The sequence below is a fragment of the Sporobolomyces koalae genome (assembly GCF_050403365.1).
Source record: "Sporobolomyces koalae JCM15063 DNA, S_koalae_JCM15063T_v1_ctg22, whole genome shotgun sequence".
NCBI classification, from domain to species: domain Eukaryota; kingdom Fungi; phylum Basidiomycota; class Microbotryomycetes; order Sporidiobolales; family Sporidiobolaceae; genus Sporobolomyces; species Sporobolomyces koalae.
In genome coordinates this window covers 194,136-222,018 of record NW_027481749.1, presented here as the reverse complement: position 1 = coordinate 222,018, position 27,883 = coordinate 194,136, and the positions used below count along the sequence as shown (strand labels likewise).

General features: G+C 54.8%; 12 protein-coding genes across 12 annotated transcripts; 6 read left to right on the top strand and 6 right to left on the bottom strand.

The window, feature by feature from the left end:
- Positions 1-35: 35 nt before the first annotated feature.
- On the top strand, positions 36-1,798 carry KAE1 (tRNA N6-adenosine threonylcarbamoyltransferase; the record flags this gene model as incomplete). The annotated part of the gene is made up of 7 exons (XM_076679413.1): positions 36-375; positions 450-551; positions 617-767; positions 843-911; positions 986-1,519; positions 1,592-1,690; positions 1,759-1,798. The coding sequence occupies 7 exons, from the start codon at positions 36-38 to the stop codon at positions 1,796-1,798; spliced, it is 1,335 nt and encodes a 444-aa protein (XP_076533523.1).
- A 533-nt stretch (positions 1,799-2,331) lies between these two features.
- Positions 2,332-5,017, top strand: PRT1 (translation initiation factor eIF3 core subunit b; the record flags this gene model as incomplete). The annotated part of the gene is made up of 8 exons (XM_076679412.1): positions 2,332-2,381; positions 2,453-2,816; positions 2,882-3,007; positions 3,078-3,749; positions 3,820-3,964; positions 4,027-4,185; positions 4,261-4,529; positions 4,607-5,017. 8 exons carry the CDS (start codon positions 2,332-2,334, stop codon positions 5,015-5,017), a joined length of 2,196 nt encoding a protein of 731 aa, XP_076533522.1.
- A 261-nt stretch (positions 5,018-5,278) lies between these two features.
- JCM15063_002901 (glycosyltransferase family 8 protein) lies at positions 5,279-6,461 on the top strand (the record flags this gene model as incomplete). Its single annotated transcript, XM_076679411.1, has 4 exons — positions 5,279-5,578; positions 5,684-5,826; positions 5,903-6,286; positions 6,362-6,461. The coding sequence occupies 4 exons, from the start codon at positions 5,279-5,281 to the stop codon at positions 6,459-6,461; spliced, it is 927 nt and encodes a 308-aa protein (XP_076533521.1).
- A 3,883-nt stretch (positions 6,462-10,344) lies between these two features.
- JCM15063_002900 (uncharacterized protein) lies at positions 10,345-12,289 on the bottom strand (the record flags this gene model as incomplete). Its single annotated transcript, XM_076679410.1, has 11 exons — positions 10,345-10,366; positions 10,467-10,578; positions 10,643-10,753; positions 10,825-10,833; positions 10,938-11,121; positions 11,189-11,307; positions 11,375-11,458; positions 11,540-11,630; positions 11,781-11,908; positions 11,985-12,071; positions 12,151-12,289. 11 exons carry the CDS (start codon positions 12,287-12,289, stop codon positions 10,345-10,347), a joined length of 1,086 nt encoding a protein of 361 aa, XP_076533520.1.
- A 282-nt stretch (positions 12,290-12,571) lies between these two features.
- On the bottom strand, positions 12,572-13,239 carry JCM15063_002899 (NADH dehydrogenase [ubiquinone] 1 beta subcomplex subunit 7; the record flags this gene model as incomplete). The annotated part of the gene is made up of 7 exons (XM_076679409.1): positions 12,572-12,629; positions 12,694-12,708; positions 12,772-12,786; positions 12,857-12,872; positions 12,939-12,991; positions 13,069-13,089; positions 13,163-13,239. 7 exons carry the CDS (start codon positions 13,237-13,239, stop codon positions 12,572-12,574), a joined length of 255 nt encoding a protein of 84 aa, XP_076533519.1.
- Positions 13,240-13,388: 149 nt separating this feature from the next.
- On the top strand, positions 13,389-16,020 carry JCM15063_002898 (uncharacterized protein; the record flags this gene model as incomplete). The annotated part of the gene is made up of 3 exons (XM_076679408.1): positions 13,389-13,448; positions 13,616-13,787; positions 13,862-16,020. 3 exons carry the CDS (start codon positions 13,389-13,391, stop codon positions 16,018-16,020), a joined length of 2,391 nt encoding a protein of 796 aa, XP_076533518.1.
- A 349-nt stretch (positions 16,021-16,369) lies between these two features.
- On the bottom strand, positions 16,370-18,400 carry JCM15063_002897 (uncharacterized protein; the record flags this gene model as incomplete). The annotated part of the gene is made up of 10 exons (XM_076679407.1): positions 16,370-16,401; positions 16,482-16,770; positions 16,846-16,978; positions 17,057-17,151; positions 17,229-17,327; positions 17,411-17,560; positions 17,634-17,840; positions 17,924-18,024; positions 18,131-18,213; positions 18,330-18,400. The coding sequence occupies 10 exons, from the start codon at positions 18,398-18,400 to the stop codon at positions 16,370-16,372; spliced, it is 1,260 nt and encodes a 419-aa protein (XP_076533517.1).
- A 268-nt stretch (positions 18,401-18,668) lies between these two features.
- JCM15063_002896 (endonuclease/exonuclease/phosphatase family protein) lies at positions 18,669-20,050 on the bottom strand (the record flags this gene model as incomplete). Its single annotated transcript, XM_076679406.1, has 2 exons — positions 18,669-19,113; positions 19,197-20,050. 2 exons carry the CDS (start codon positions 20,048-20,050, stop codon positions 18,669-18,671), a joined length of 1,299 nt encoding a protein of 432 aa, XP_076533516.1.
- Positions 20,051-20,529: 479 nt separating this feature from the next.
- Positions 20,530-22,863, bottom strand: JCM15063_002895 (uncharacterized protein; the record flags this gene model as incomplete). The annotated part of the gene is made up of 12 exons (XM_076679405.1): positions 20,530-20,740; positions 20,813-20,925; positions 20,985-21,118; positions 21,183-21,274; positions 21,349-21,505; positions 21,567-21,666; positions 21,734-21,874; positions 21,945-22,019; positions 22,099-22,424; positions 22,514-22,592; positions 22,760-22,777; positions 22,846-22,863. The coding sequence occupies 12 exons, from the start codon at positions 22,861-22,863 to the stop codon at positions 20,530-20,532; spliced, it is 1,464 nt and encodes a 487-aa protein (XP_076533515.1).
- A 1,123-nt stretch (positions 22,864-23,986) lies between these two features.
- JCM15063_002894 (uncharacterized protein) lies at positions 23,987-24,454 on the bottom strand (the record flags this gene model as incomplete). Its single annotated transcript, XM_076679404.1, has 1 exon — positions 23,987-24,454. One exon carries the CDS (start codon positions 24,452-24,454, stop codon positions 23,987-23,989), a length of 468 nt encoding a protein of 155 aa, XP_076533514.1.
- Positions 24,455-24,956: 502 nt separating this feature from the next.
- On the top strand, positions 24,957-25,359 carry JCM15063_002893 (uncharacterized protein; the record flags this gene model as incomplete). The annotated part of the gene is made up of 2 exons (XM_076679403.1): positions 24,957-25,029; positions 25,097-25,359. The coding sequence occupies 2 exons, from the start codon at positions 24,957-24,959 to the stop codon at positions 25,357-25,359; spliced, it is 336 nt and encodes a 111-aa protein (XP_076533513.1).
- A 1,775-nt stretch (positions 25,360-27,134) lies between these two features.
- On the top strand, positions 27,135-27,821 carry JCM15063_002892 (uncharacterized protein; the record flags this gene model as incomplete). The annotated part of the gene is made up of 3 exons (XM_076679402.1): positions 27,135-27,396; positions 27,461-27,554; positions 27,623-27,821. 3 exons carry the CDS (start codon positions 27,135-27,137, stop codon positions 27,819-27,821), a joined length of 555 nt encoding a protein of 184 aa, XP_076533512.1.
- Positions 27,822-27,883: the final 62 nt, after the last annotated feature.

Genomic DNA, 27,883 nt, shown 5'->3' with positions numbered 1-27,883 from the left:
TACATCGTCATTCGACACTCGCCTGTGATCTCGCCATGGTTGCTCGAAAGAGACGAGAACTTGCGCCCTGTCCGCTCAAGCCGCCCACAAAACCGTACCTCGCCCTCGGCTTGGAAGGTTCAGCGAACAAACTCGGAGTCGGGTTGATCCTCCACTCGCCGCCGTCACAGGGTGACAAGAGTGCGACTGGCGATCCTGGAACGGTCTCGATTTTGTCCAACATCCGACATACCTACGTGACACCGCCAGGAGAAGGATTCTTGCCCAGTGACACTGCGAGACACCACAAGCGATGGATCTCTGAAGTGGTCGAAAAGGCTCTCAAGCAAGGCAACGTGACCATGCACGATGTCGACGTCGTTTGCTTCACAAAGGGTCAGTGCAGACACGCGGAACTTTTCGTTAGCGTAACCGTTTGTTCAGTTTTCCTTTTCTCCGCGCACCACTAGGACCGGGAATGGGAGCGCCTCTCCAAACGGTCGCTCTCGTCGCTCGTACACTTGCCCTCATGTACAACAAGCCCCTCATCGGCGTCAACCACTGCGTGGGCCGTGCGTAATTCCCACAGCTCCGCCCCCTCCTTGTTTCGCGCTCATCCCGGTTGTCTCTCGGACAGACATCGAGACGGGTCGATTGATCACTAATTCGCCTTCACCGATCGTACTGTACGTCTCGGGAGGCAACACTCAAGTGATTGCGTACTCGCAACAACGGTATCGGATCTTTGGCGAAACGCTCGACATCGCCGTCGGAAACTGTCTCGATCGGTGAGTGCCCCTTCCATCAGAGGACATTTCGCTGATGCACCTCAAGCGTCGAGCTAACTACTAGTTTCGCAACAGGTTTGCGAGGATTATCGGCTTGAGTAACGATCCTTCTCCAGGCGCAAACATTGAATCCGAAGCGAAAAAGCGAGTACTTCCTGGACCAGAGCGTCTTCTCGATAGAAGAGACGAGAACTGACTAGCCGATACACTGTTCTCAGAGGCAAGCGACTGCTCGCACTTCCTTACGCGACAAAGGGGATGGACATTATGCTCGGAGGCATCTTGCACGCAGTTGAAGCATACACCCGGGATCCTCGCTTTCGGCCAAACGCCGCTTCGGCTCGAGCCGGAGAAGAGAAGACGGCAGCAAAGGTGATGGTTGGACAGGAGGAGAGGCGGCGAAGAGCGGAAGGAGAAGGTCCTCAAGCGGCACTACAAGATATTGGATTCTCGCTCGACCGAGCCGAGCCACCAGCCGCTTCTCTCGCGTCACCAGCAACCGCGATTTCTGGCTCGTCGAACACAGTCGAGGAGGAGGAGGAGGAGGATATCATTACCCCTGCAGATCTGTGCTTCTCGTTGCAGGAGACCATCTTCTCAATGTTGGTCGAGATCACCGAACGTGCGATGGCGCATGCAGGAGGCAAAGAAGTGTTGATCGTCGGTGGAGTCGGTTGCAACAAGCGATTACAAGAAATGATGGGTATCATGGCGGGCGAGCGGGGAGGAAGCATCTTTGCCACGGACGAAAGGTGCGAGGAGTCCTTTCGAGTATGCCACATGCCCGGAAACACGAGTGAGCTGACATGCTCGATCGTGACTAGGTTCTGTATCGACAACGGCATCATGATTGCTCATGCTGGACTGCTCAGCTGGCGTATGGGATACGAAACTCCGCTCGCAGAAACAGAATGCACACAGAGGTAAACTTGCAGTTTACAGTATGGTTTCTCGCCTATGGACGCGCTAACCCTGCTATCGCGATTTGCAGATTCCGAACAGATGAAGTTCTCGTCAACTGGAGAGCATGAGCAGACTGAACAGTTTTTGCTGCAAATGACAGCTTCCCAGGACGACGCAGTGCTACGAGTTTGTAGAGGAGCAGAAGGATCTCCTGCTTTCACTGCTCAAGGAACGTAGCATTTGCGAGAGATTCGTAGCCGAGCGGGAGAGCGGGCGAGACCGGCTCTGCCGTTTCTCCTCAGGCGCCAATGAGAGTCTTGCGTGATCACCGATGAGCCTCAAATTGCTCAAGCTAGATGCTCATGCGGACGCGCTATCAAGCGAAGTAGAGAAGCCAGTGGAGGAGCTCGAGGGGAAGCAGCGAGTCGAGGTGCAGCCGAAGCGGCCCTGCTTAGCTGAATTGTTCGCCTGAGCAGAGACAAGTGCTGTGATAAATAGTTCCCTGACAAAAGTGGGCGGAAGCTGTAGTCGGGGGATGTTAGGGAGAGAACAAGAGCGAGGGAACAAGTTGGCGCGATCGTGTGGTGGACTTGCTCTCGCTCTCCATCACTCTCGCGACCGACCGTACAGGCCTAGACCCGCGCGTTTGCATCAGCCCAGCATGAGCGCCAACTACGAAGACGAGATCGACTACAGCGACCTCGAACAAAGGCACGCCGTTTTTTCCCATCTTGATCTCGCATTAAAACTAACCCGCGTCCATGTCCTCGTCCGTCTCGCAGGTACGCGTCCGAGTACGAGTCACCCCTCGATTCGGTCGTCATCCTCGATGGCGCGCCCGTCGTCGGTACCGACAAGGCCGAGCGTCTGTTGAAGGCCATCACCAAGTCGGCAGCCAAGGAAGCGTCGATCCAGCTCAAGCCGAGCCAGATCGAGATGCCTACCGATGCCGAGGGCAACTCGAAAGGCTTCATGTTCATCTCGCTCGAGAACCCGACCGAAGCCATGGTCTTCCAAAAGGCGATGCACGGTTTCAGTTTCGACAAGCGACACACCTTTTCGGTCGTGCCGTTCACCGAAGTCGACTCGTACACGACTCTCGAGGACGAGTACAAGGAACCCGAGGCTGAGGAATGGGCTCCCCGAGTGCGTGGTGCCTAGTCACTCCTCTCGGATCTAGCCCTTGCTGACATTGTCGCTCTCGAGTACAGGAGCACTTCCGCGCGTGGCTCGCCGACCCCGCCGGACGTGACCAACTCATCCTCTACCAGGGTGAGGACCTCCGCGTCGGATGGGCAGGCAAGACCGGTGTGTCGGAAATCGCACGCGAACGCTCGGTACGTACCCATGGCACCAGTCTTGTGATGGTTAGCGACGGCATCTCATGTCCATCTACTCTTATGACAGAAATGGACCGATCTCTTCACGCAATGGTCGCCGCAAGGAACCTACCTCGCGACGATCCACCTTCAAGGTGTCGCACTCTGGGGAGGCGCTTCGTTCGAGCGCATCAACCGTATCGCCCACCCGGAAGTCAAGCTTATCGACTTTTCGCCGTATGAGCGATACCTCGTCACCTGGTCCCCGCGCCCTATCGAAGCTTCTTCCGACCCTCGTGGCATGTCACCCTTCTCGGACGAGGACGAGGGCAACAACATCGCCGTGTGGGATGTCCTCACCGGCAACCTCGTCCGCACCTTCCCAATGGTTGGAGACGGCGCTTCGAACAAGCAGATCATGTGGCCCATGTTCAAGTGGTCCCCTGACGAGAAGTACCTCGCCCGTGTCACGCCCGGTCAGCAGATCTCGGTCTACGAGACTCCTTCGCTCGGCATGCTCGGCAAAAAGTCGATCAAGATTGAGGGTGTCGTCGACTTCGAATGGTCTCCGATGAACGACAAGGAACGCGAGGCGTTCGAGGCCGAGCAGAACGGGTTGGCCAAGCCTGGAAGCTCGTCCCGCGAGAACAGGATCGCGTTCTGGACTCCTGAAATCACGAACCAGCCTGCAAGGGTTTCGCTCATGGCGCTGCCTTCGCGAACGATCCTTCGATCGAAGAACTTGTTCAACGTGCACAACGTGAGTTTCTCCTGGGTCACTCCCTCCTCTTCCTGTTCACGCTCGACTCACACACTCGATGTCGAGCTAGTGTAAACTCCACTGGCAATCGAACGGAGACTACTTCTGCGTCAAGGTCGATCGTCACACCAAGACTGGTAAAACCCAATACTGCAACCTCGAGCTGTTCCGTCTTCGAGACAAGGACATTCCTGTCCAGGTCATTGAGCTCAAGGGTGCGTCCAGCGTTCCTTTGTTGAATCTGAGCGGTCAAATTGACACGCTTTCTCGCCCGCAGATACCGTCACCGCCTTTGCCTGGGAGCCCCAAGGCAGCCGTTTCACCCTCATCACCACCAACGACCCTAATGCCGCTCAGCCGATGCCCGGAACCTCGCTCAAGACGGCAGTGTCGTTCTACGCCTTTGACGCACGCAAGGGAGATTTCTTGCTCCTCAGTGAGCCAAAACCTCGTCATCTCTCCGAATTTGCCAGTGACAAAGACTGATCGTGACTTTGCCTCGTGCACGCAGAAACGTTCGACAACAAGACTTCGAACAACGTGTACTGGGGCCCCAAGGGTCGCCACGTGCTGCTCGCGACTCTCGGTTCGAACTCCAAGTTCGACCTCGAGTTCTGGGACCTCGACCTCGAGAAGGAAGAGGGAGCCAAGGCGAACGAGCAAGATCTCGGAGCTGGTATCCGATTGGTCACGACTGTCGAGCACTACGGTTTGACCGACATTGAGTGGGACCCGAGTGGTCGATACGTCGCAACGTACGGTTCCATGTGGATGTCGACGGTGAGTTTGAGTTCCTACCATCGTTTCGTAACGCGCACGAAACTGATAGAAAATGTGCTTGCGATCACCTCGCTCAGATGGAAGCTGGATTTTCGATCTGGGACTTCAAGGGACAACTCGTGCAAGAGAACAAGCTCGACCGATTCAAGCAACTCTTGTGGAGGCCGCGACCTCCGACCCTGCTCTCGCGTGACGAACAGAAGAAGATCCGCAAGAACTTGCGCGAGTACTCGCGACAGTTCGAGGAACAGGATCAACTCGAGGCGGCCAACTTGAACACCGAGGTCGTCGAGATGAGGAAGCGCTTGATCGACGAGTGGAACGCGTGGCGACGCGAGTGCGCCGAGTCGATCGAGATCAAGCGACAAGAACTTGGTCGCGAGATCAACCAGAGCCTGCGAAAGGCCGAGGAGGCCATGAAGGAGGAGGAAGAGGTCGAGGAGTGGGTCGAACAGGTCATCAGCGAAACGGAAGAGATCGTGCAGTAGATCAGCGAGACATGTTGTGTGTCGGCAAACTTGTGTTGTGTATCGTTTGCAATCTTCGCTGTATACCCAACTTGCACCAGAATACGCGCGGCGAGATGTGTTTTTTCTACAGGGCGACGGGCCGTGCACCGCACGTTGCCGACTCCTGCGGGGAGCGATCGACGATCCGCCGGGCGCCGATCGCTTTCATCATCTTTCTCCGAATTTCCGTGACTATACATATTCTACCCTTCACTCTCGACTCGTTCGACGACTCCCAAGATGGTCAACTCGGATTCGGGCAAGGCATGGGTCACACTCTTGACCAAGACGTCATACCTTCAAGGCTGCCTCGTGCTGCACCACACGCTCGAGCGCGTTGGATCGAAATACCCGCTCGTCGTGTTTGCAACTCCGGAACTGCCACAAGAAGCACGAGAGGTGTTGCAACGAAAAGGGATCCGAGTACGCGACATCAAGTACCTCGAGCCGCCAAAGGACGGCAAAGAACTCGATCAACACGACCATCGATTTGCCGATACGTGGACCAAATTGCGGTGTTTCGAGATGACCGAGTACGACGTGAGTTGTTTGCATATCCTGCAGGTCCTCTGTGTGTGCAGTCCAGACGGTAAGGGCAATGCTGAACCTTGTTTCTCTCGACCTCGTCGTTGTTTTGGATTGTAGCGTGTGGTCATGCTCGACAGCGATATGGTTGTCACGAGAAACATGGACGAGCTGATGGAAATGTCACTCGAGCCGGGGTGGATCGCAGCGGCGCATGCGTGCACGTGCAACCCGAAGAAGCTGGCGCATTACCCGTCAGACTGGTCAGTTTCTTCCTCTAAACATCGCCTTATCTCGTCATACGCATGCCTGATTGGTCGATTACTATGATCTGAACAGGATTCCCGTAAACTGCGGCCACACCCAAGCGGTCTACACGACACCATTAGCAGCAACCAAGTTTACGAAATCGACACATTCCCGTCTCAACTCTGGCCTCGTCGTCCTACAACCTTCCGCCGAAACTTTCTCTTCGATACTCAATTTCCTCTACACTGATCCCCGAGTCGCCGATTACGGTTTCCCCGATCAAGACTTGCTCGCCGATTTCTTCGAGAGCAAATTCCTGCCCCTCAGTTATCGCTACAATGCGCTCAAAACGCTGCGGTACTGTCATGCCGAGATGTGGAGAGACGAGGATGTCAAGAATGTGCATTACATTATGAAAAAACCTTGGGCAGGTCAATTGCCAGAGGGACATCCTGACTACGATACGCATCTGTGGTAAGATGGTCTTTCTCCCATTCTTTCGAAACGCTGCTCGTCGAAGCTGATGCTGGGGACGCGCTCTCGATATAGGTGGTGGGACGCATTCAACGATATGCACGCAAACTGGGGTAGCGACGCAACGGGATGGGAATTGATCGAATCGATCGTCAACCGCAAAACTATCGTATGAATCACGGAGACCGGTTTGTAGCAGCGACAATCAGCCTGAATCACCGTCCATGTAAACTTTCAACATGATCCGCTTCGTGAGAATTCTTGCGGACGTTCCGACGCGAGAGGATTTTCAACGACACATACGAAGCACTCTCGGGAAGCTGGTCACAGATCGAGACGATTGACAGACAGATTGGAGACAAAACAGAGGGACAGGGACAATACAGAGATTGACGATTGAGCCGCAGGGGAGTTGGTATAAGAAGATTAAGCTTGCGTCAGGCTATCCCCTGTCAGCTCCCTGGTGAGAAGGAGGAGGTAAAGCTCCAGATAAAGGGTGATAGTTCGAGCTTTGCCTCTGGCTCAGAACGGGTCCACGCAGGTTGTTCTTATCTTGCCGGTACCCGAGAGCGCGACCATATGTGCTGGCGACCCTCTCAATCGCTTGTCGGTGAACCTGCGATGTCGACATGGGCAATCCCGCGTCCAAATTCAGGTAATCAACGTCAGGGTAAAGGTCGGCTCTGAGTTCCGCCTGAATGCAAGCACGATAAGTCAGGAAGTAATCACATCGTCGTTCAAGTCAAACTCACGAGCCCCCGTAAGGTCCAGTAATCTCGGAGAAAATCTTGTCCAGGTTTTGACAGCACCATCACCTTGTAATCTCGATGCAGCTTCGAAGCCTCAAATTCTGTCGGATCGTGTAGGATTTCTATTCAAAAAGGTTGTTCAGACGCAGGCTCGTTCCTGCATATCGTCTGAACAGGCGTACCGTCTAATTCGAGAAGCAGAGGAAGCGCTGCAGAGAGGCGCGATCCAAGCACGTTCTGTTTTATTCCGGCGGCTGTATTCCTATCAAGGTGGGCAAGCCAGTTCAAACAGGCTGCATGGACGAGATTTTCGTTTAGGGTCTGGTGGGTTGCTGAGAATACGTCAAGTCATACCTTGTCCAACTGTTCGAGGGCAGGGTATCATCATTCGGCCAGAGAAAAGGATGATCAGTAGCGGCGAGTGCAGGAAGAATTTGTGCGCAGACCCACATTCGTGCCAGAAGGGCAATTCAGTACCGTACCTCTGGCTATATTGAATTACAGTCCCCGAGTTCTGCAGCATAGGCGGTTCGTTATGCGGAGCTCCCCAAGGTGAACGACGAAAGCCTTCGTAGTGAATCAGCCTGCAGCGCTGCTCTTTGCGGACCTGTCATCACCAAGTCACGCAGTGAGCGACAACAGCGCCGAATGGCTGATTCAGTGAGGCCCTGTCCGCTAGAACCCTACAGCTTCTTGCACCAAACTCAAAGCCAGAATGTAATCGGTACCCGGCTCCGTAATGGCGATGTCTGGATCGCTATCTCTTGGTTCGATAGGTTGCAGGAAAGCGAGATACTTTTTGATGATCTCGTCTTGGTTGCGCTGAATCTGGCGAAGTCTCCTGACTGTCGTTCACAGCTCAGAAAAGCGGAATGAAGATATCAGCTTAATGGTCGCGCACGAGCCCGATTCTCATGTTGTCTCCCGACAAGACTCACGTATGTTCGCCGTCGCAGCAGCCTTAATCTGCTGACATATGTTCGCCTCCGCTTCTGTCTTGATCTGCTGACATATGGTCTCCTTCGCTTCTATCTGAATCTGCCGAAAAGCTTTCGCCGCTTCGTGGCCGTCTGGCAAATGGCATTTGCCCTTGTCTCTGAGCCTGCGGGATACTGTGCTGGCGCATCGAGACTCGATGAGTCAGAAGCCATGTTGCGTGCAGCCCCGAAGGAAGAGCGTACGTAACCTAGCTGTCGAGGGGTGGTGCCACAGGGTCAGCACGCGCCATCTCATGGTAGCATAGACCGTCTGTCCCCACTCTCAGCTTGAAACTGGTACCAGCAGTCCTGAGATGCGTAGAAATCGGCAATAAAGTCGTTCATCCCGGTCGAGAGAGCCGGAATATCGAAAATGCTGGAGATGTGATGGGAAGAAAGACTGTGGCACAGGCAACGGCACGGCTCTTTCGCTTCAATACAATTCAGCTCAGTTTCCGTCAGCGACAAGGGTTCCGGCGCACAGCGGAGAGGGTGCGAGCGAGAGGCATGAACGCCAAAGGATCTGTCCGCAAAACACAATTGGCCACAGGAGCTCTCGCCCGCAGGCGTCCAGGCAGTGACCTCTCCATCGGTCCAAGCTTATACCTCCGGGCTCGTGACTAGACAAATGCTGCTCGGTCATCATTGACGCTCACGAGAACGGTTCTCAAGGTTTTTGAGCATTCCTCCTGTTTCTGTCGGATTCCTTCTGTTCTGTCCTCGACACAATACACAAACACACTGCGAGGATAAGAAGGGACAAAGGGGGGAAAGGCAAAGAATCGGATGTCTTGCGTTTTATACCCTCCTTGAGAACCTCTCCTTCTTTTCGAGCGCCTTCATTCGCGAGATGTAGTTGCACCAAGTTGAGACTATCAGTGACACATCTCGTACGGTCAGGCGGGGCTAGGAGAAACACGAGGCTGAGGTTGACGGCCGAGCCCAGACGAGTTGATGTGGGTGGATCAAGCTCACTTCAGGCTATCTCCTGTCAGCTCAAAGATGACGAGGGAAAGCTCCATAGAGGCAATAAATCGAGCTTTGTCTGTGGTGAAGAACGTGTTGAAGGGCGCTGCTCCTATTTTGCTGAGAGCGAGACCATACGCGCTGGCGACCTTCTCAATCGCTTGACGACCTGGTTGACAGAATCGCGTGAATATGATGCAGATGTCGGGATGTTCAGGTAATCAACGTATGTAAGGGTAAAGTATGATTTCCGAGTGCGCGCCGTGCCAGAGATTCAGACCTTGCTTTCGACAGCCTGAAAGTCGACTTTGCGATCGAAATCGCGACATAGCGAGATGCTTCCACTACTACTCAAACTGATCCGAGACTAGACCAGTGGAAACTATACAGGCCTTTGCAGACTACCTAGGACAACTTCAGATTGCTAACTTCCTAAAATCAGACTGAATAGGAACGCTGGCGATGGGCGAGGGGGACGAGCGCTCTGAACATCTCGAGGGACGATAGCGATCATCAGGTAGATGTGTAGAGCTGAGACCGTTGTGGTCGTCCCTGAAGCCGAGCGCTCGGCCATCATGGCGTGCGACCACCGAGATGGCGCTGCGGTGGTCAGGGAACCTTGCCAAGATGCCTTCAGGTACATTGAGAAAGTCTTCACGGGCAACCTTGAGCTCGACAATCCCGTACTTCGCCTGGAAAGCTGCAGAATGAGTCTCCCTTGCAACAGCGAAGTCGGTGCCGATTTCAGATACTCACAAGGTCTTGTATAGTTCTGTAGTTCGTAAGCATTTCCCGTGCAGCTTGTGAGATTGCCAGCGCTTTGACCCTGTCCGAAAATCGGGCCTTTAAGAACCGTGCTCGGTCAAGCATCAAATCTGCTTCCATGTCATATTAGTCACTGCCAAAGTCATGACAGTCGAGATGGCTGTCTCTGCTCACCGGCGATTGCCAGGATGTCAGGCCACACTTTCCCAAGCTCGAGGTTTATCCGGTAGTACACGTCATCCGGCTGGAATTTGCCCATCCAGTCTAGACATGCTGTTCGCCCGATGCGAGATGTTGTTTTGTCAATCAGTCGTCACGATACATTGCAAAAGGAGGTGGACTGCCGACTAACCTTGTCCGACTGTTGTGCGTGACCGGAAGTCATTTTGCGAACAAGCGCATCAGCGAACTGTAACGTAGTCATCCCCCCCAGGCAGGAGCAAAGAATCGATGCGATCCAGCTCACGCGCATACCAGAAAGGAGAGCTCCCTTGAGACGAAAATCTCATGCCAGGATGGACGTGGGCCGCTTGCAGGAGAGAAGCTGAGGCGAACGAGCGGACATGTTGGTGGTGAAAGAGATATTCGCAAACTATAATTGTTAGCACTTCCTGTTGTCGAGACTGTCGCTCATTTAGACACATCCGTCAGCAATTATGGGTTAGTATCGAAGAATTGGGCTGGCCCACAGCGAATTTTTGTGAACCAATAGCAACTAGGTACTTGCGACCGATTGAATCGCTCAGGACATTCGCGTATCGGCGTACGAAGTCTGCCATGACCTGGTCCTCGTGCTGCTCTGACTGAGCAGTTGCCGGAATCGATGGCGGGTGTCCTGCCCGAGCAGGCATCAATACATCGAGCACGGCTCCTCCACGACTTCGATCGGTCATACGCACTGTGTATGCTGTTCTCGAGCTCTTGTGCGACGTGCTGTTCGAGACCTTCGATAGTGTCGGCTATTCCGGAATCCTCGGCGCGTGCCGAGATGGTATCAAGCTTTTTGTCCTCTGTCGAAAGGGACATCCAGTCAAGCTTGATACGCTTCTCGCGCCAGGATTTGCGAATGTTCCAGGCTTACCCAGGTTCACTGCTCAGGTGTATAGTAAGGTTCAGAAGTGTATCCAATGATGGTGAGCCCGTCAAACGAAGCGCAGTCAAAGGTTCAGCCCTGGGGAAGGTTCATATACTGACCCTCTTGCGCTGTAAGACGCCACTCCTCTTCCAGCTCGATCAGCTTCGCGGGAGGACCGATGAAGAAAAACCGTTGTAGATTTGGATCTGAGTGAAGGGCGTGGATGCTCTGAACGAGGGTTGGCATACGCTGCCAGATTACTGGAGGAGGATGCAAAAGATTGTCTCGCTCTAGCGAATGCACCTGAAAAATCTCCGACATGCTCAGTGTCCCCTGTAGACGCAGCGACTCGTAGGTGAAGCCAACTAACGAGCTTTTGTAGGCTTCTCGCGGTTTGAAGCATGTGAACGGTCGAGGTCGACAGAGCCATAACTTTGAGATCTTCGGACCAGTGACTGATTTCGAAATACTTGAGATCACCGACGAAGCCTGTTACAACCCGAGACGAGTATTGAAATCGAGTGTCAAGCCTGCCCCGAGATGGCAATGGACGAACCTTCGATCTCGTCGAGTTCCGCGAGATGCTTCACGAGGTAGGAACCGCACTGGCTTCCCACGATCGCATTCCATTCGTGACATTCTGCGAGACACATCATGTCGTCACGTTTCAGCGTCATGAACCACAAGGGCGTGAATTCTCGAAAGGTGACCACGAGCTTACTCTGTTTAAGGAGAGCCCAATAAGGCGGATCTCCGCCATAGCTGACTGGAGGCAGCTGATCCTCATCCACTTTTCCTTGCTGCACCAACGACTGACACATAGTATCAAAGGCGAATATGAACTGTTGCAGCTTGACCCGTGCGATTTCTTCCTCGCGGTCCTTTCCTCCCAAAACCTCGGCTCAATGTCAATATGCGCCATGCTGAACGAGAGCGTGAGCAGTGCACGCGCGATGACTGACCGCTTTTTGAAAACCTTGCATTGCCCGCACATGAGCCACACCCGGGGTCTTCTTGTCCTGTGGAGAGAGGTACTTGAGGTGACGTTCGATGACTCTCGTGACTGCATCTGTATCGGAGTTTCCGATGACTGACGAAAAATTTGTGCAACGAATTTTGAGTACCCTGCGCTAGGAGCTGGACTTCTCCGGGGAAGTTCTGCTCACTGAGCTGCTCCAATACTCCCTGTGCCTCGTGTTGAATATTCGTGAGCTCTGCTGCGCTCGCACCCGTGACGTCCAAGAGGTCCTTCCCTGCGCGACGAGCGGGATAGAATCAGCGCCGGCTGAACGCAGAGGAATCATACTACTTAAGCTTGCGGTATTTGCCTACCACAACACAGCGGATCAGCGACTTGTAGGGAGAAGAACAAGGGAGCGTGCTCACGCAGTCGTCGGGTTTTGTGCCACTCATCTGCGAGCTGGTTGACGTGTTTGAGCACCTCGTGAATTGACGGGTGGTGTGCGCTCATGATGCGACTCTCGCTTGAGAACGAGAAGAAGAAGTCTGAACAAGGGCTGGGGCGGAATCGGCAGGCACTTCACTTCCGCGGAGCAGGGGTCCGAGGCTGGTTTGATCTGCGAGCCGAGCGGGCTCTCTCGGGATGACTGATGCGAGTCTCAAGGTTTTTGAGCATTCCTATTGTTTTTGTCGAATTCCTTCTGTTCTGTCCTCGACACAATACACAAACACACTGCGAGGATAAGAAGGGACAAAAGGGGGGAAATGCAAAGAGTCGGATATCTTTGGCGTTCTACTCGCTCCTTGCTAACCTCTCCTTCTTTTCGAGCGCCTTCATTCGCGAGATGTAGCTGTATCAGTTGAGGCTGTCAGTGGTACATCACCTACGGGCAGGCGAGGATGAGGGTGACAAACTCGTCGTATTGGCACCTAGAGAATGCGAGGCGGGGTTAGCTTTGAAGCAATGCGTGTGTACACGACGAGTCGGCTTACTTCTCGTAGATGTGTCTGATGACATCAAAGCACGCTGCAAGTCAGTCTCGATAGTGGGAAAGAGAAGAGCAGAGGCAAGCAGTACCGTTCATCATCGCATTCTATCAGAGCGGGGAACGACGAGCGTCAGCGCCGTTGCAAGTTCATAGCGGAGAAACAAGACTCACTCCAGGTGGCGTAGAGGTTCTCGTGTCGGCACACGTTGAGGGGAACGAGCAGCCTGCGGATCAGAACGAGCCGAGTCAGGCTCGCCTCGCCTCTTTCGAGGACGTCGCCTGTGAAGGAGTTGTGACCTACTTTCCGCATTGATCCCTCCAGCTGCGTACAGTACGCCCAAAGGCGAGGGATCAGTACTCTAACGAGCGATGAGCGAGATGAAACGCAGACTGACCCGATCGGCACACGCGCGCCCTTGGCGGTGGCTTGGTCGGTCGGCTGGGGCGTGAAAGGCTCGTTCGAAGGCGACATGTTTGAGGGGACTGGAGGGAGGACTGCGAAGGCGGCGCGCTGGAGTCGCCGTGACTAGTAAAATCGGCGCCGTCTGCCCAATCTCGTGGTGACCAGACGCGCTTCCCGGACCTCGCCTCACGCGCCCTTCGCGAGTCCGACCGCAGAAGATGGCGACCCAAGCCCCAGCGATCTACAAGGCATGCTACTCGGGAGTTCCCGTGTACGAGGTGAGTTGGAATTTACCGCGCCTCGCCTCGCCCCTCGCCTCGACTCGCCTCCTCGTACTCGCCGCGCGTGGTGAACGCGCAGGGAGCGCGCAATCTCGCGAAATGGTTCGATTTACGCGCGCAAGGTGTGTGCTGACGACGCGTCTCGCATGTCCGCACGCCAACAGATGCCGTGTCAAGGCGTCGCCGTCATGAGGCGCAAGTCGGACGCCTGGTTGAACGCGACCCAGATCCTCAAAGTCGCCGGATTCGACAAACCTCAACGCACGCGCGTACTCGAACGCGAAGTCCAGAAGGCTACACACGAGAAAGTCCAGGGCGGCTACGGCAAGTACCAAGGTGAGCTCTCTCTCCCTATCTCTCACATGCGCGCCTTTGTCGGTTGCTGAACCCTCGCCACCTCTCGCGTTCAGGAACATGGGTCCCGATGGACCGAGGAATCGCGCTCGCGCGACAGTATGGCGTTGATCGACTGCTGCAGCCCATGTTCGACTACATGCCGGGACCCGACTCGCCCCCGCTCGCGCCAAAACACATCACCGCTGCGCCGTCCCGACCGCGCAAGAAGCAGGATATTGCCGCTCAGTTCGACGGTACGACCGGCGGACAAGGGATGCAGCCACCCGCCGGGACCGCGAAAGGCCCGCGCGTCTCGTCGACCAAGCGGAAAGCGGCCAAGAGCACGCGCAAGGCGTTCGACCATCCCGACAGCGACGAGGACTATGGAGAGACGCGAGTCGACCAACTGCAGCGGAGTGAGACCCCTGGTGGAGGAGCAGGCGCGAGTGCGAGTGAACAAAGCGAGACGCCATCGCCGTACGGGGAGACGGACGAGTACGGCGCCGGAGTCCCCAACAGCAAGAAGCGCAAGACTGGTCATTCGGCCCTCGACCTCCAGCAGCAGCAACCAGATCCGTATGGCGCGTACCCGAACCAGGCCATTCACCCTGCCCTCGGTCAATACGACCCGGCGCCGTTACCCGCGCAGCAGCAGTTCGGACTCGGTCCGCTTCGCTACGCACGCATGATCCTCGATTACTTTGTCTCGGAAGCGACGACCGTACCTTCGTTCCTGCTGCAACCTCCCGCCGACTTTGACCCCAACGTCGTCATTGACGACGACGGCCACACCGCACTACACTGGGCGTGCGCGATGGGTCGAATCAGGATCGTCAAACTCCTCCTGTCTGCAGGTGCCGACATCTTCCGCGCCAACTCGATGGGTCAGACGGCCCTCATGCGCTCCGTCATGTTTACCAACAACTACGACCTGCGCAAGTTCCCTGAACTGTTCGAACTGTTGCATCGCTCCACGATCAATATTGACCGCAACGACCGAACCGTGTTTCACTACATTGTCGACATTGCGCTCCAAAAGGGCAAGACGCACGCTTCGAGGTACTACATTGAAACCGTCCTTGCACGACTCGTACAGTTCCCGGAAGAAGTTGCCGACATTCTCAACTTTCAAGACGAGGAAGGCGAGACGGCATTGACCCTCGCAGCGAGAGCGAGGAGCAAGAAACTCGTCAAGATCTTGCTCGACAACGGTGCAGACCCCAAAATCGCAAACCGCGATGGCAAGACGGCAGAGGATTACATCTTGGAGGACGAGCGGTTCCGGGAGCCCGATGTTGGTGCAGCTGTAGGTAGTGGACAGGCGGGCACGATGGGAGCGAGTGGAGGAGACGCTTTGGTCGCGACGAGCCACGAAATGTCGAATGGCGCGAGCCACCTGTCGAACGGAGTCGACTCGAATCACACGGGAGGACTCATGGCAAACATGTCGTCAGAGGCAGGAGGCGTCGCCCTTTCGCATGCGCAGTCGTCAAACGGACTCGCACCGACATCATCCCACGCTCGAGTACCGTCTCAGGCGGCGTTCAGCGCGATGCCGAGACTGCACAGTTCAACGACGGGACAACGCATCTCTCATCACCTCGTGCCGGCCATGACAACCTTGTTCGAGACCCTCGCGTCGACGTACGACGCCGAACTTGCCGACAAGGATCGCGAAGTCGCACAGGCCGACTCACTCCTCGCATCATTGCAATCCGAAATTGACGAACAGCAACAAACAATTCAACAGCTCGAAACCAACATTGCAGGGGAGAACGGAGGGAACGTCGAAGACGAACTCGAAACGAGAGAGGCCGAACTGAAACGAGACCTCGAAGCGAAGATGGGCAAACGGTTCAGGTTAGGGTGGGAGAAATGGGTTCGAGACGAGGACTCGCGGGAACAACAGTACGACCAAGAAGGAGGACCTGCGACTGCGACTTCTGGACCGCAAGCCGACCTCGATGCGTACCGAGACCTGATCGATCATCCCCCTGCCGACGCTTCCGAACGAGCAACGGCGTTGAGAAGTCGGATCGAGCGATTCACGCAAGAGCGGCAAGACTTGTTTGTCAAACTCGTCGACCGTCAGAGCAAAGCGGGGACCGGCACGAAATTGGGTCAATACCGTCAACTTGTTTCGCTCGGATGTCGAGTACCCCTCGATCAAGTCGACGACGTGATCGATGCCCTCGTCGAAGAACTCGATCAGCGTCAAGATACCTATGCTTGAGCATACGCCCTCGACGCCCTTTCTCATTTCTGTCTTTTTTCTCTATTCTCTCCCTCTTGTCAACCCCTTTCATTCGGTAAACAGCCTTTTTTGTTGGATCAAATCTTTTTCCTACTGCCATGCTCTCTACCTCGTTCTCCCTCTGGTGTACCTGCTTGAAAAAGTTGTCATATGTCGTGATATCCCTTCCCTTGAATCTTTGTAAATCTAGACATGCAGCAATCCTCTCATTTCTTGCGATTTGCATCAAACTGATCGTCCTCTCTATCCGTCGAGATGCATTCGAAAGGCACTGCTTGCGTTGGGCGGAAATATCGTCTACAATGGAAGGGAAAAGGAGCTAGCGGTTTCACGACCCGTACTCCTTGGTCAAGAACTTGCCTGTTTACGTGAAGAATCGGAGGGGTCAATAAAGATTGAGGTTTTCTCGACCAGACGATAGAAAGAAAATCTTCTCTCACCGATCGTGATGAGTTGAATGTTTGAAGTTCCTTCGTACAAGGCTCCAATCTTCGAGTCCCTCCAGTACCTCTCGATTCCAGTCTCTCTCGTGTATCCGAGTCCTCCAGCCCATTCAATCGCGGCTCCCGAAGCTCGTTGCGCCACTTGCGAACTGTACAACTTGCACATGGCCGCTTGCTTCGTGAACGGCAGACCTTGCTCCTTCATCCTCGCAGCGTTGTAACACATGAGTCGGGCCGCTTCAATCTCGGTTGCGACTTCGGCAAACTGCATTTGCATGCCTTGGAACTAATGATGAAAATCGACCTTGTCAGTGATTCGGGACACGACCGGAGAAGGAGGAAAAGTTCTTGGAGAACGTACGCTGCCTACGGATTGACCGAATTGCTTGCGGTCAAACGTGTAGGGGACAGACTTGTTGAACGCTCCTTGGGCGAGACCGACCATCTGTGCGGCAATACCGACTCGTCCTTCGTTCAAAATTTCGATCGCGTACCTAGCCACCAGGCTCGTCAGTCTCGGCTCAGATTTTGGCTTGAGGAGAAGGCTCGTATGACGATGCAAAAAGACGCACTTGTAACCTTGACCTTCCTCGCCGACCAAGTTCTCTGCAGGAACCTTGACGTCGTCAAAGTTGAGCGTGCAGGTGGAAGAAGCGCGAATACCGAGCTGTCGGAGCGTGACGAGCAAGACCCGCATGTTTAGCCCAGCATGGACAGGAAGTTTGAGCTCAGACAGGGTCATACCTTCTTCTCCTTCTTGGCAATCTCAACGCCCATCTCCTTCTCGAGCAGGAAGCACGAGATGCCCTTGTAGCCCTTGCTCGGGTCGAGCGTGGCAAACACCTAGAACGCGGGGGAGGGAATGGGGAACGTGCTCAGTAATGACTCGATCTGTTGCGCGTGACTTGATCTAGACTGGGACTCACGAGGAAGATCTCGGCCTCGGCAGAGTTGGTGATCCACATCTTGGACCCCGAGATGGTGTAGTACGACCCGTCTTCACTCTTTTTGGCGGTCGTCTTGAGCGCGAACGCATCCGATCCCGAAGCGGGTTCCGACAAAGCAAACGATCCCAGCTATAGATATGTACGGTATCCGTTGTCAGAGGCAGAAGAAAACGGAACTAGAAGACACGGCCGAGGGACTGACCTTGCTCGTGGAGAGCTGCGGGAGGTATTTCTCCTTCATCGCGTCCGAGGCGTACTTGCGAATAACCGTGTTGACAAGCGTGTTGTGCACATCGCAACACACACTGACGGCAGGGTCAATCTTGGCGAGTTCCTCGATGGCGAGGATCGCAGAAGTGAACGAAGCTCCAGCTCCGCCGTGATCGGGATCGGTCTCGATTGCCATGAGCTAAACATTTTGCGGAAGTCAGGAGTCGCTGGGTCAGTTCGATCCTTCGGATGAGGGGCTCGAGGAAGCGATAGAGAGCGTACACCTTGGTCAAAGAGGCCTTTGATGATGGAAGGATCCATCTGTTCATTTTCGTCCATTTCGCGACTTTTGGGCTCGACGACCTCTTCAGCAAATTTGCGCACTGTATCGTGACGAGGGTCAGCGAATGTTGATGCGGAACAGAGCGGAAAGGGGCGGAAGGCCTGCGATGCGCGGACTGCCGTTGAAAAAGGGGGAAATCGACTGACCCGAGTCCCTCAACATCATCTCCTCTTCCGTGAGCGTGTACAGCGAGACAGGAGCGTCTCCTTGTACCATGCCCGAGAATGCCCTGAGCACGCACACGAGACGAAACCGTCAGTGGCTGGCGTGAGCGGAACGCCAAGTGGGGGACACCGACGCCGGCGCGCGTGTATCGGGGGCCCCAGAGCGTGACAGACGACTCACCGACGGGCGAGGGGAGTAGCCTGAACAGATCGGGGAGCGCATGCGATGGCGGTACGGGCGAGGCGATACATCGTTGGTTGAAGTTGAATGGCAAGAGACGAAGCGAGGCTCCGTCCGACTTAGCGTTTCCATTTGGTCGCAGCTGATTTTCGCACCGGCAACTTTAGCCGCGTCCCTCGCACGCTCCCTGGCCGCTCTTTGTTTCATGGTGTGCTTCTATGAGGGGCTCAATAGTACTTTGCAAGGTAACCGAAGAGCTTTTGCCGCGAGACGCGTGAACCAGAGTCCCGCATTTCCTACCGTTCGGCATGCCTTCGCTGCCGCGCATTGCATCACCTTTCAAGCTACAACTTCTTCGAGCGCGACAACAATCAATCGGTGATCGCTCACGATCAAGCCGTCCTCTGCCCCACCGCGCTTGCCTCCGACATCCTCACTAAAGTTTGGCACAACTCCATACCTCGCCACTTTCCACTTGACCTGCCGTTCTCGCATCGCTCCCTGAGTCCCAGGATCAAACAGCGGCTGTGTCGCCGCAGAATCGGGTGAAGCCGGAGGAGAATTGTGATCGCTTGCCGGAATAGCAGCCATGACCTCGTCGGCATTGTCGGCGTCCAAAATTCTTGCCTTCTCTTCGGGCGTTTCTTCTGCGACCATTTCTGCCCAAGGGGATCCGATGTGAGGCGCCACAAATGCCGAGTTGTCGTACACGAGGATAAAGTCGATCACTTGGGCAGTGTCGGACGGCACGAACCCGGTAAACGTGTTGAGCGGTCCATAGGCACTGCAGACCATGATGCTCGGTTGTCAATATGTGCTCATTTATGAAGCCTTGCACGACATGAACGAGATTTCGGAACAACATACTGGCTGAGCGCACCAGGTCCAGCGAGTTTGGTCGTCCTCGTCGCAATCTCGTGCCTCGAGTCCCAGAAGCTCTTCTCGTTCCCGACTTTGCCTTGACCCGCGTACTTGCCACCCGTGAGCACCCTGTACCCTGCTTCCTCGGCCGGCGAGTTCAAGTCGCCGAGCAGGATCACGACTGGGTCAATCCCCGAAGTCTCGGTCTTTGACTCGTGCTCAATCAAGTCGAGAATCAATCGAGCGCTTTGAGTCCTTGCTTCGAGTCCTCGATCGTCCCAGTGCGTGTTGCCGACAATGACTCGGTTCGTCGCGCTCGGACGTTGCAAGTCGACGAACCGGGCAATTGTCACCATCCTCGGTTGTCCCGCATCCCAACCCACCGAGCCAGGTATTTCAGGAGTCGGGGACAACCATTTGTGGGTGTACGAGATGAGCGAGAATCGAGATTTGCGATAGAAAATCGGCACAGCTTCTCCTCGACGTTGACCATCATCTCTTCCAACTCCAACATGCCCAAACTCTTCACCGAGGAGAACTTGCAAATCTTGGTACTGGTGATCCAACACTTCTTGAAACCCGATCAGGTCGAGTTCGTGAAACAAGACTTGGTCGACGACCTTTTCTCGTCTCAGCTCCCAACGTCTTTCGCCCCATTGCGGACCGTCTGGCTTGTGCGTCTTCCCTCCCCCATATGATGACGTGAAAGTATCGAGGAATCGTCTGATCGGTCGTACTGGTGAAGAGGGATCGTAACGAATATTGAACGACCCGAGTCGGATCTTGCGGGGAAGTGGGTCAGCATTGAGAGTTTGTCGATAGTACTCGCTGTGATTGGTATCGAGTCGCATCGGATCCATCCAGCTATATGCAGCGAGTGCTACGAGAGCAACCAGGAGGGAGACACTGATGCCAACAGAGGCCCCGAGAGGCAGTGAGCGGCGGACGTTGATATTGCGGCGGCGAACGGCAGTGGAACTAGTTTCTGGGTCTCCTGAGGAGAGTGTTGGCTTATCGACAGGCTGTTCCGGCGTGACAGAGTGCGACATGGGTTCGAATGGAGATTCGGATAAGCGGGGCTGTGCTGCGGACTTTGACGCCGGACGTCGTTGCCCCCGACTCGTGTAGGACGCGCGACAATCGAGTATCGCTTCTGGGCGGACGCGCGAGAATGGCAAAAGGAACGCCAAGCGGAGCGTGCAACGATCAAATTGAACCACGAACAAACAGGTGTTATCTTTGCAAGAGCGATCTACAGAACAGGATTGAAACACTGAGAAACAAACGACTAGAGTACAGCAATGTCAGTCGACGACAGTGAACGAGAAAATCGACGTGTTCAGTAAGCTTCGCCCATTCCTCCAGCAGGTCTCGAAGGCCAACCCATCAAATCTGGTAGACCTCCCGCCATACTTCCCCCAGGCCCTCCTGGCCCTTGCGAGCGATCACCACCGACGGTCGCAGCTTTCGTCAGCAGGTTGGACTGGATTGCCACGAGCTGTGTGGTCCAAGCGTCGAGGGTCTGGTACCGACGAGTCTCGAGCGCGGTGCTGTCAAGTGCGAAACATGGCGTTCAGTCTCTAAATGGTAACATTCAAGACATTGTAAAATTGTGGACTGACTGTCGATCGAGCTCGAGGCGACCCGTGACCTGGTCTATCCGACCTTGGATTTTCTCATCCAGGATTAGTGCGACGACAATGTCCTCGACTTGCTCGTCAGGAATACTCAGTTGCTGTGCAGTACTGACGGACATAAGCAGAGTCCATTCAGTACAGAAAATGCCGCACTCACACGAGCGAGGTAGGCAATCTCGATCCGCTGGTAAGGCTTGATGATGTCGAGAATCCACTGCGTACGCAGCGAACGCAGGACGTCGTCGATGTACTCGCGGATGAATGCATCTCCCATGATGGTTTCGCGATTCGCTGCAAGGAGAGCTCATAAAGTCAAACACTGGCTCAAGCGAAAAGGGTTATAGATCAAGCGTACTTCGAAGGATCCTTTCAGCTTCATGCACGTCTCGGCGTTGGTAAGCTTGCACAAGTGCCTGCATCGCGGCAATCTCGTGATCATTCTTGTAACTGCGGGGTATCGTGCAAGCAATTAGTCTTCCGGAAAAACTCGCGAGGGACCCTCAGAAGGATGCAGACTCAACGGTTTTGTTTCTTGACTGTCGAAGGGGTCAATCTCGCTCTCGGTGAGCATGTGCGCAAGTACGAGGTACTTGAGTACTTGTGTGCGTTGTGACGATCCAGCCTCGTCGTATGCCTTGAACGCCTCGAAAAAGTCGACTTGAGCCTTTGTCCAATCCTCTGCGAGAGATCTCTAGATGAGTACGGGCGCGCCAGAAACCAGACCCGTTGAAAGACGCACTCTCGGACATGTACATCTTTCCACCACATTCGCGGATGACACCTTGGATGCGAGGATGCGGGATCGCAGAACGGACCCGCAGACTCTTTTCGTAGATCTCCTGTCAAAGATCAAACAGGCTGTTAAAATCAATAGATCCTCAGAGATACCGTTCAGAAATTACTGACCCTCAGCTTCTTGTTGTTCTTCATCTCGCCATACATTTGAATCTCAAGGGCATACACTTCGAGCTGCGTCGTACCTTTCGACGAGTCGACATCGGCTCCGTCATCGGTTGGCGCGCACGAGTCATGCAGTTCTCGCAGAATCTGGTCCCGGTTCTCACCTATGTCAATCATCGTCGTCAAGTGGCATATTACGTCGCAACAGACATCTCACCTTGTTCAATCGATTGTACTCGTGACGATCAAGCCACAACTTTGCCAGTTTGAGGTTCGTTTTCGTACTGAGACGCTGAGTAGTGAAGCAAGAACGATCTCGATCAGTGAACTGCGCACGTCCAGCCGTTCCAGGACAAGGTCTCATGGCTCACGTCGTTCTTCTGCTCCTCGAGAGCGTGCATCGTCACCTCATAGAACTCTTGCATATTCTCGGTACCAAGTTTAGGTTCGGCACTGACATAGTCGAGGATGCGATTGATTGCTTTCTCGGCGACATTACGCGTCACGCCCTTCTTGGTGTAGGTCAATAACGTCTTGTAGTGTGTCAACGCTTCGTCGTACCGTTCGTGTTTGAACGTGAGTTTCGTCATCTGTTTGAGGGCTTTGAACCCGAAATCGCCTTGTTCGTTGCGTGCTGATTCGTCCGACACGATCTTCTGGAACGCCGCGAGCGCTACGTCGGGATCATCTCGCTGAGCTGTGTCACATAGTATTGCACCGAGAGGCGTGCTCAGTACCACTCCCCCGTTAGATTCGCTCGGAAGCGTGCAAGGGCAAGGTCCGCACATTTCGCTTTATAGTATTCGTTCTCGACGTCGACTTCGTCGTCCTCGTTCTCGGATCCTTCGTACTCGAAATCGTACTCCTAGCGAGCAGAGAACGAGGCGAAGAGGCAGCGTAAGCGATCAAGCATCGGGTTGTGGACCCATCGATCCGTGTAAGGTCTCGGCGGCGGGCAAACGAGCACCATGAGAGATCTCAGGCTGGTCCTCCTAGCTGGAGACCCCATGTTGGCGAGCAAGCGGGACTTACTTCCTCATCATCCATCATCTGCGCGGTACAGGCTCGTCAGGAGGCTCAGCGGTCGTTTGGCCAGGGAGATCTTGGTGAAAGCTTACGAAATCATCGTCAGACATCTTGAAAGCGGTCGCAGAATGTGCGCAAGTTGAGCGAAAGTCGCAAAGTGGAGCGGCAGCCGGCGCGCGCGCGACAACTCTCGCTCCTTCTCTCGCCCTCCAAACCAACGCGGACCTTGGCCGGACCTCTGGACTGTCCGCTTTAAGGGACTGGGATCGCAGTCGCTTAATCACCGAGCACTTGACCTCTCCGCCAAACCCAGCTCTCGCTTCAATCCCACCGCTTACGACGCTCGAAGATTCTCTGGAAAGGAAGAATCTGGAATCTCGCATCAAGCATTCAAAGAGTCGGACAAGCGCAGCGAGGGACACTTACCGCTATCGCAGTGTACCGACTGAATCGTCTCATCTGACAATTCCTCGACCAGAAAACGCCCGCACCTCGGACTGTGCAGACACTCGAGGAGGCTGTCGCAGGAGGATCGGTCAATGTACCGCTTTCAAAGGAGGAGAAGAAGATCGGGATTCTCGTTCAGATTTATAGGAAGCGATTCTCTCGTCCGGGTTTTAGCTCACTTCCGCGGCGGATTCATTCCCTCAGCGTCGACCAACCCTTACTCAATGGCTTCTCATTGGCTCAAACTTCTGGCGGTATACTGTTCGCGAGGATATCGACTACAACGATCATACACAGTCGAATCCGAAAACCTCCGCTCTACCGCACCTTCACGCGGAGCGGTCGAAGAAAAGGCCCTCGAGAAGTGGACGGAGGTTCTTCGACCGAGATTTGGCCGATCAACACGACGTCTCTTCGCTCGAAGACTTCGGTCGCGTCGCCAAGCTCGTGGAAGAGCGCATTCTGGTACTTGCGAGTATAGCTTCAGTGTATATCGCCAGCTGCATCCGACTCGCGAATGAGCTTCCCTCTGCCCCTTTTTTTCGCGTCCTCGCTGAGTCTCTCCACTGACACTCTCTTGCCTACCTTTCAGAGTCATTCATTTTCCCCGTGGTCGCATCTCACGGCAAACATGCTGCAAAGAGGGAGCTGCACGAAGTTATCACCGTCATTCAAACTGACGAGGCGATAACGGAAGCGAAGATGATATCGTTTGGAACCGACGGAGATGCCGCGCAACGTCATGGGTTTATCGCCACCCTCATGTCGAAAAGTCTCGAGACCAAACTACCCCGAGCTCTTCAGATACATGGGCGAAGCTCGATTTTCCGGTTTCGATAGCTCGTGCGAGGCGGGCGGTACCCATGCCACCTTCGGCTTCCGCCACCTCTTCAAGCGAGTCGGGACGACAATCCATCGAGTCGTGGGCATCAAGACCTTCGGTTCCGGTTCCGTCGTGACAGTGAAGGTCTGGAAAACAATCGCGCGACAAAAGACTGCCTCTGTCACGACGGAACCGAAGGTCTTGATGCCCGCGACTCGAGGGATCGTCGTCCCGAATGGCTTGAAGAGGTGGCGGAAATCGAAGGTTGCATGGGTGCCGCCTGCCCCGCAAGAGCTATCGAGTCCGGGGACTCGATAGTCTTCAAAGTATCTGAAGAGCTCGGGTAGTTCCGTCTCGAAACTCTCCGACATCAGCGCGGCAATAAAGCTACGGCGTCTCGCGGCGTCCCCGTCGGTTCCGAACGAAATCATTTTAGATCCCGTGATCGCCTCGACACTCTGGATCACGGTGATAACCTCGTGTAGCTCCCTCTTTACAGCATGTTCCAATCGACGGAGGCGACTCTATGAGGAGCTCCGGTAGCTGTATATAAGGAGCTCCGGTAGTTCGGTTTCGAAACTTTCCAACATCGACGTTGTGGGCTTATCACCGCTCTCAAATTGCAAAGTCTCGGGACCGAACTGTCCGAGCTCCTTGTATACCTGGAAGAAGCTCGACTTCCCGGACTCGATAGCTCGTGCAAGGCGGGCTGGATCCATGCCACCTTCGACTTTTTGACATCTATTCAAACGTGTCGGAACAAGCATTGGTCGAGTCGCGGGCATCAAGATCTTCGGGTCCGTTGTGCCAGTGAAAGTTTGGAAGTCAATCGTCCGACTCAGGTATCATCCCGATCGCATTTCAAGCAAGCAGCTCGTTCGTCTCTCTTTGGCCCGAGGACGCTCAAAATGTAGGTCGCGCAACTCAGCTGGTATGTCTCCTCGCCGACTTTCGCGAACTCGCGGCGGAGGAGATTACCGAACGACTCCGCCATCTCCACCCCGCGGTGATTTTCTTTGCCCATTTCTGTCATCATTTTCACCAAGCGTACTTCGACCCGAGCCTTACCGCAGACGAACAGTTCGTCTCATTCATGATCGCGGGTACGCTCAGTATGTTGATGGCAGAGAAAGGCGGCACTGCATTCGCACCATCGCAGTTCGTCTTTGATCTTGGCACCGCCGTCAAGTTGGAAGTCGTCACGGCTTACCGACCCCGCCAAGAGTGGCCTCACCTCGATTTCCACCTGCGTGAGAACGGGTCTGACGATAACGAGAAGCTCTTCGGTAACATCCGCCTCGCTCAGCGCGGAGCCCCGAATGTCGACTGCCGGTAGTTGAAGCAACGAATCGGCGCTGAGCGAGGCGAATGCTGCCGAAGAGTTTCTCATTGTCATCGGATCCGTTCTCGAACAGGAGAAAATCGAGAGGAAACCATTCTTGGCGGAGAGTCGATAGGCGGTGCCGACTCCCGACTTGACGAGGATACCGAGATCAAATACGAACTGCGTCTGCGCGAACGCGGTTCCATCTTTCTCCGCCACCAACATACTGAGCGTAGCCGCGATCATGAGTGTGACGACCTGCTCGTCTGCGGTAAGGCTCGGGTCGAAGTACGCTCTGTAAAAGTGGTGACAGAATTGAGCAAGAGGAGATCACAGCGGGGTAGAGATGACGGTGTCGTTCGGCAATCTCCTCCGCCGCAAGAGTGAGTGTCTCGCGCCATTGCCTAACGAGGCGATGCCGACCAGCGGAACGTCAGCAGTACCTTAGCTTTGAAAGCTGTAGAGTAAGAAACAGACGAAGAAGGAACGGGAGGAAAGCGAGGCGAGAGAGGCCAAGGAGCGCAACGCGGCAGACTACGGTGCAGGTCCCTGCGCTTTCGGAAATGCAGCTGGCGCCCGCGCAATACGGTCACAGGGACATCCTCTCGCGTCGATATCGTTTACCCGGCCGGGTCCTACGCAGACTCGAACATTAGTTCGGAACGCTGCAGAATACGAGACCTTTTGGACAGTCGAGCCGGCGTCCACGGAGAAAAGGGCCGGCAGCATCGTCGTCAATTTGGACCACTCTTCAGCTGACAGGAGGATAAAATCGTCAGAAACTCATTGGAGATCGGCAAACATTGTCGAACCTACCGGACCTGCTGCCTCTGGACGAGGTTGGCACAGTATTTGGTCGAGATCGTCATGTCATTGTTACTAGAGGTGTGCTTTCGTAGGCAAAAGCTAGTCAGTCACATCGAAGGAGACGAAAGGGGAAAAAGGAAACGCGGCGAACAGGTGAGAAGTGGTCCAAATTGACGACGATGCTGCCGGCCCTCTTCTCCATCAACGTCGACTTTGCTGTTCAAAAAGTCTCATATTCCGCATCGTTTCAAACCAAAGTTCAGTCTGCGAAGGACCCGGTCGAGTAAACGACATCGTTCCGGAGGGGGTGTCCCTGCGACCGTATTGTGCGGAGCCGGCGCTGATGGACTTTTAGACAGAATCGCAGAGATGTGAACAGAAGCTCGGCGAGAAATCTGAAAGCATCCAAGCGGGAGAGGAATAGGCTCCTTCTTCTTCAATTGTTCTCGCGCGCAGAGGCGTCAGCACAGCACTACAGAGCCTAGGCAAGATTGAAGTCTAGCGTACCGTCAAGACTGTCCAGAGATGGCTTTCGAGGACGAATTCAAGCACGGCGTATCGATAGGACGACATATGCGGCGCGGGTGGAGTGGTCAGTTTTTGCTGCGAGAGCCTTTGATCGATCTCAAGTTGCCAGACCGAGACTATCAAGATCACTAGTCTGATCCGTGCCGACCGTCGGGTTTGTCAAGTGCGGCGAGTAATAGCGGGGGCGCGAGCTCGTGCGACTGTCTTGACGGGCCGAGGAATTGTATCTTCCCGAGCTGCCGCCCTGTGGAGCGGACAGAGGGTTGATTGCTCAAGATGGAGAGATTGGGTAGAGACAAGGAGAGAGAGGGAGACGCCAGAGAGGGCAAAGTCGGCACCGCGAGGTTCCTGCGCAGGTCTCATCGCAAAGTGATGTCCGTCCGCGAACCTCCTGACAAGTTGTTCGGACTGTTATCGCCTGTCAACCAACCCGCGCACCTTCATAGCGGTCCATGACTCCTTCAACCAAGATTTTGGACCTTGCAACACTCCGCCTGGCCACTTCACAGACTGAGCTGTGTCCTGACGGCTACGGAACATTCTTGTTCTGCGTCTGTGCCGATTGCCAATCGAGAACAGGGTTCCCTTGGGAGGGCGGCAACTGGATCAGCGAGAAGACTTGGAAGTACTCACATCGCAAGAAAACCGGCGCGATCGAGCCCCGTTCGAGGGCATTTGGCAAGACGGTCCCTCGCGCAGGAACGACGAGAGCCGGTGAGTCCTCGCTCAGTTCTCCGAGCCCGCCTGAAATGCAGCTGAGCAGCCTTTGTATCTCAAGGTATGATCCGAGCTCTAACGGCAAAGCAGGCAACAAACGAGACGGAGACCGGTGAGGACGATTCTCAAGACGAAGACAAAAGTTTCGCGCCACAGTGAGCGGGTTCGTAAGCTCTTCTATTAACACGCTCATCATTGACGAGACATCTTTCGGTCTGCGCAGCGTTGAAAGCGGCGGAGGTGGCGTCAACGAACAAGCACGCGACTCTGGCCCCCAAGACGAAAGTGATTCTCACACGCCAGCCTCGCCTTTGGACCATCAGGACCAGAATCCCGCCTCGCCAAGCGGCGCGAGCAGGCGCCCACCGTGTGGCGACGATAGCGAGGAAGACGAAGACGAGGATGTACCGAGTGCCGCTTGAAAACAGAATCCGCTTGGAGTAGCTGTTGCGTTAGTTGCAAGCTGGCTCACGTTGGCGAAACA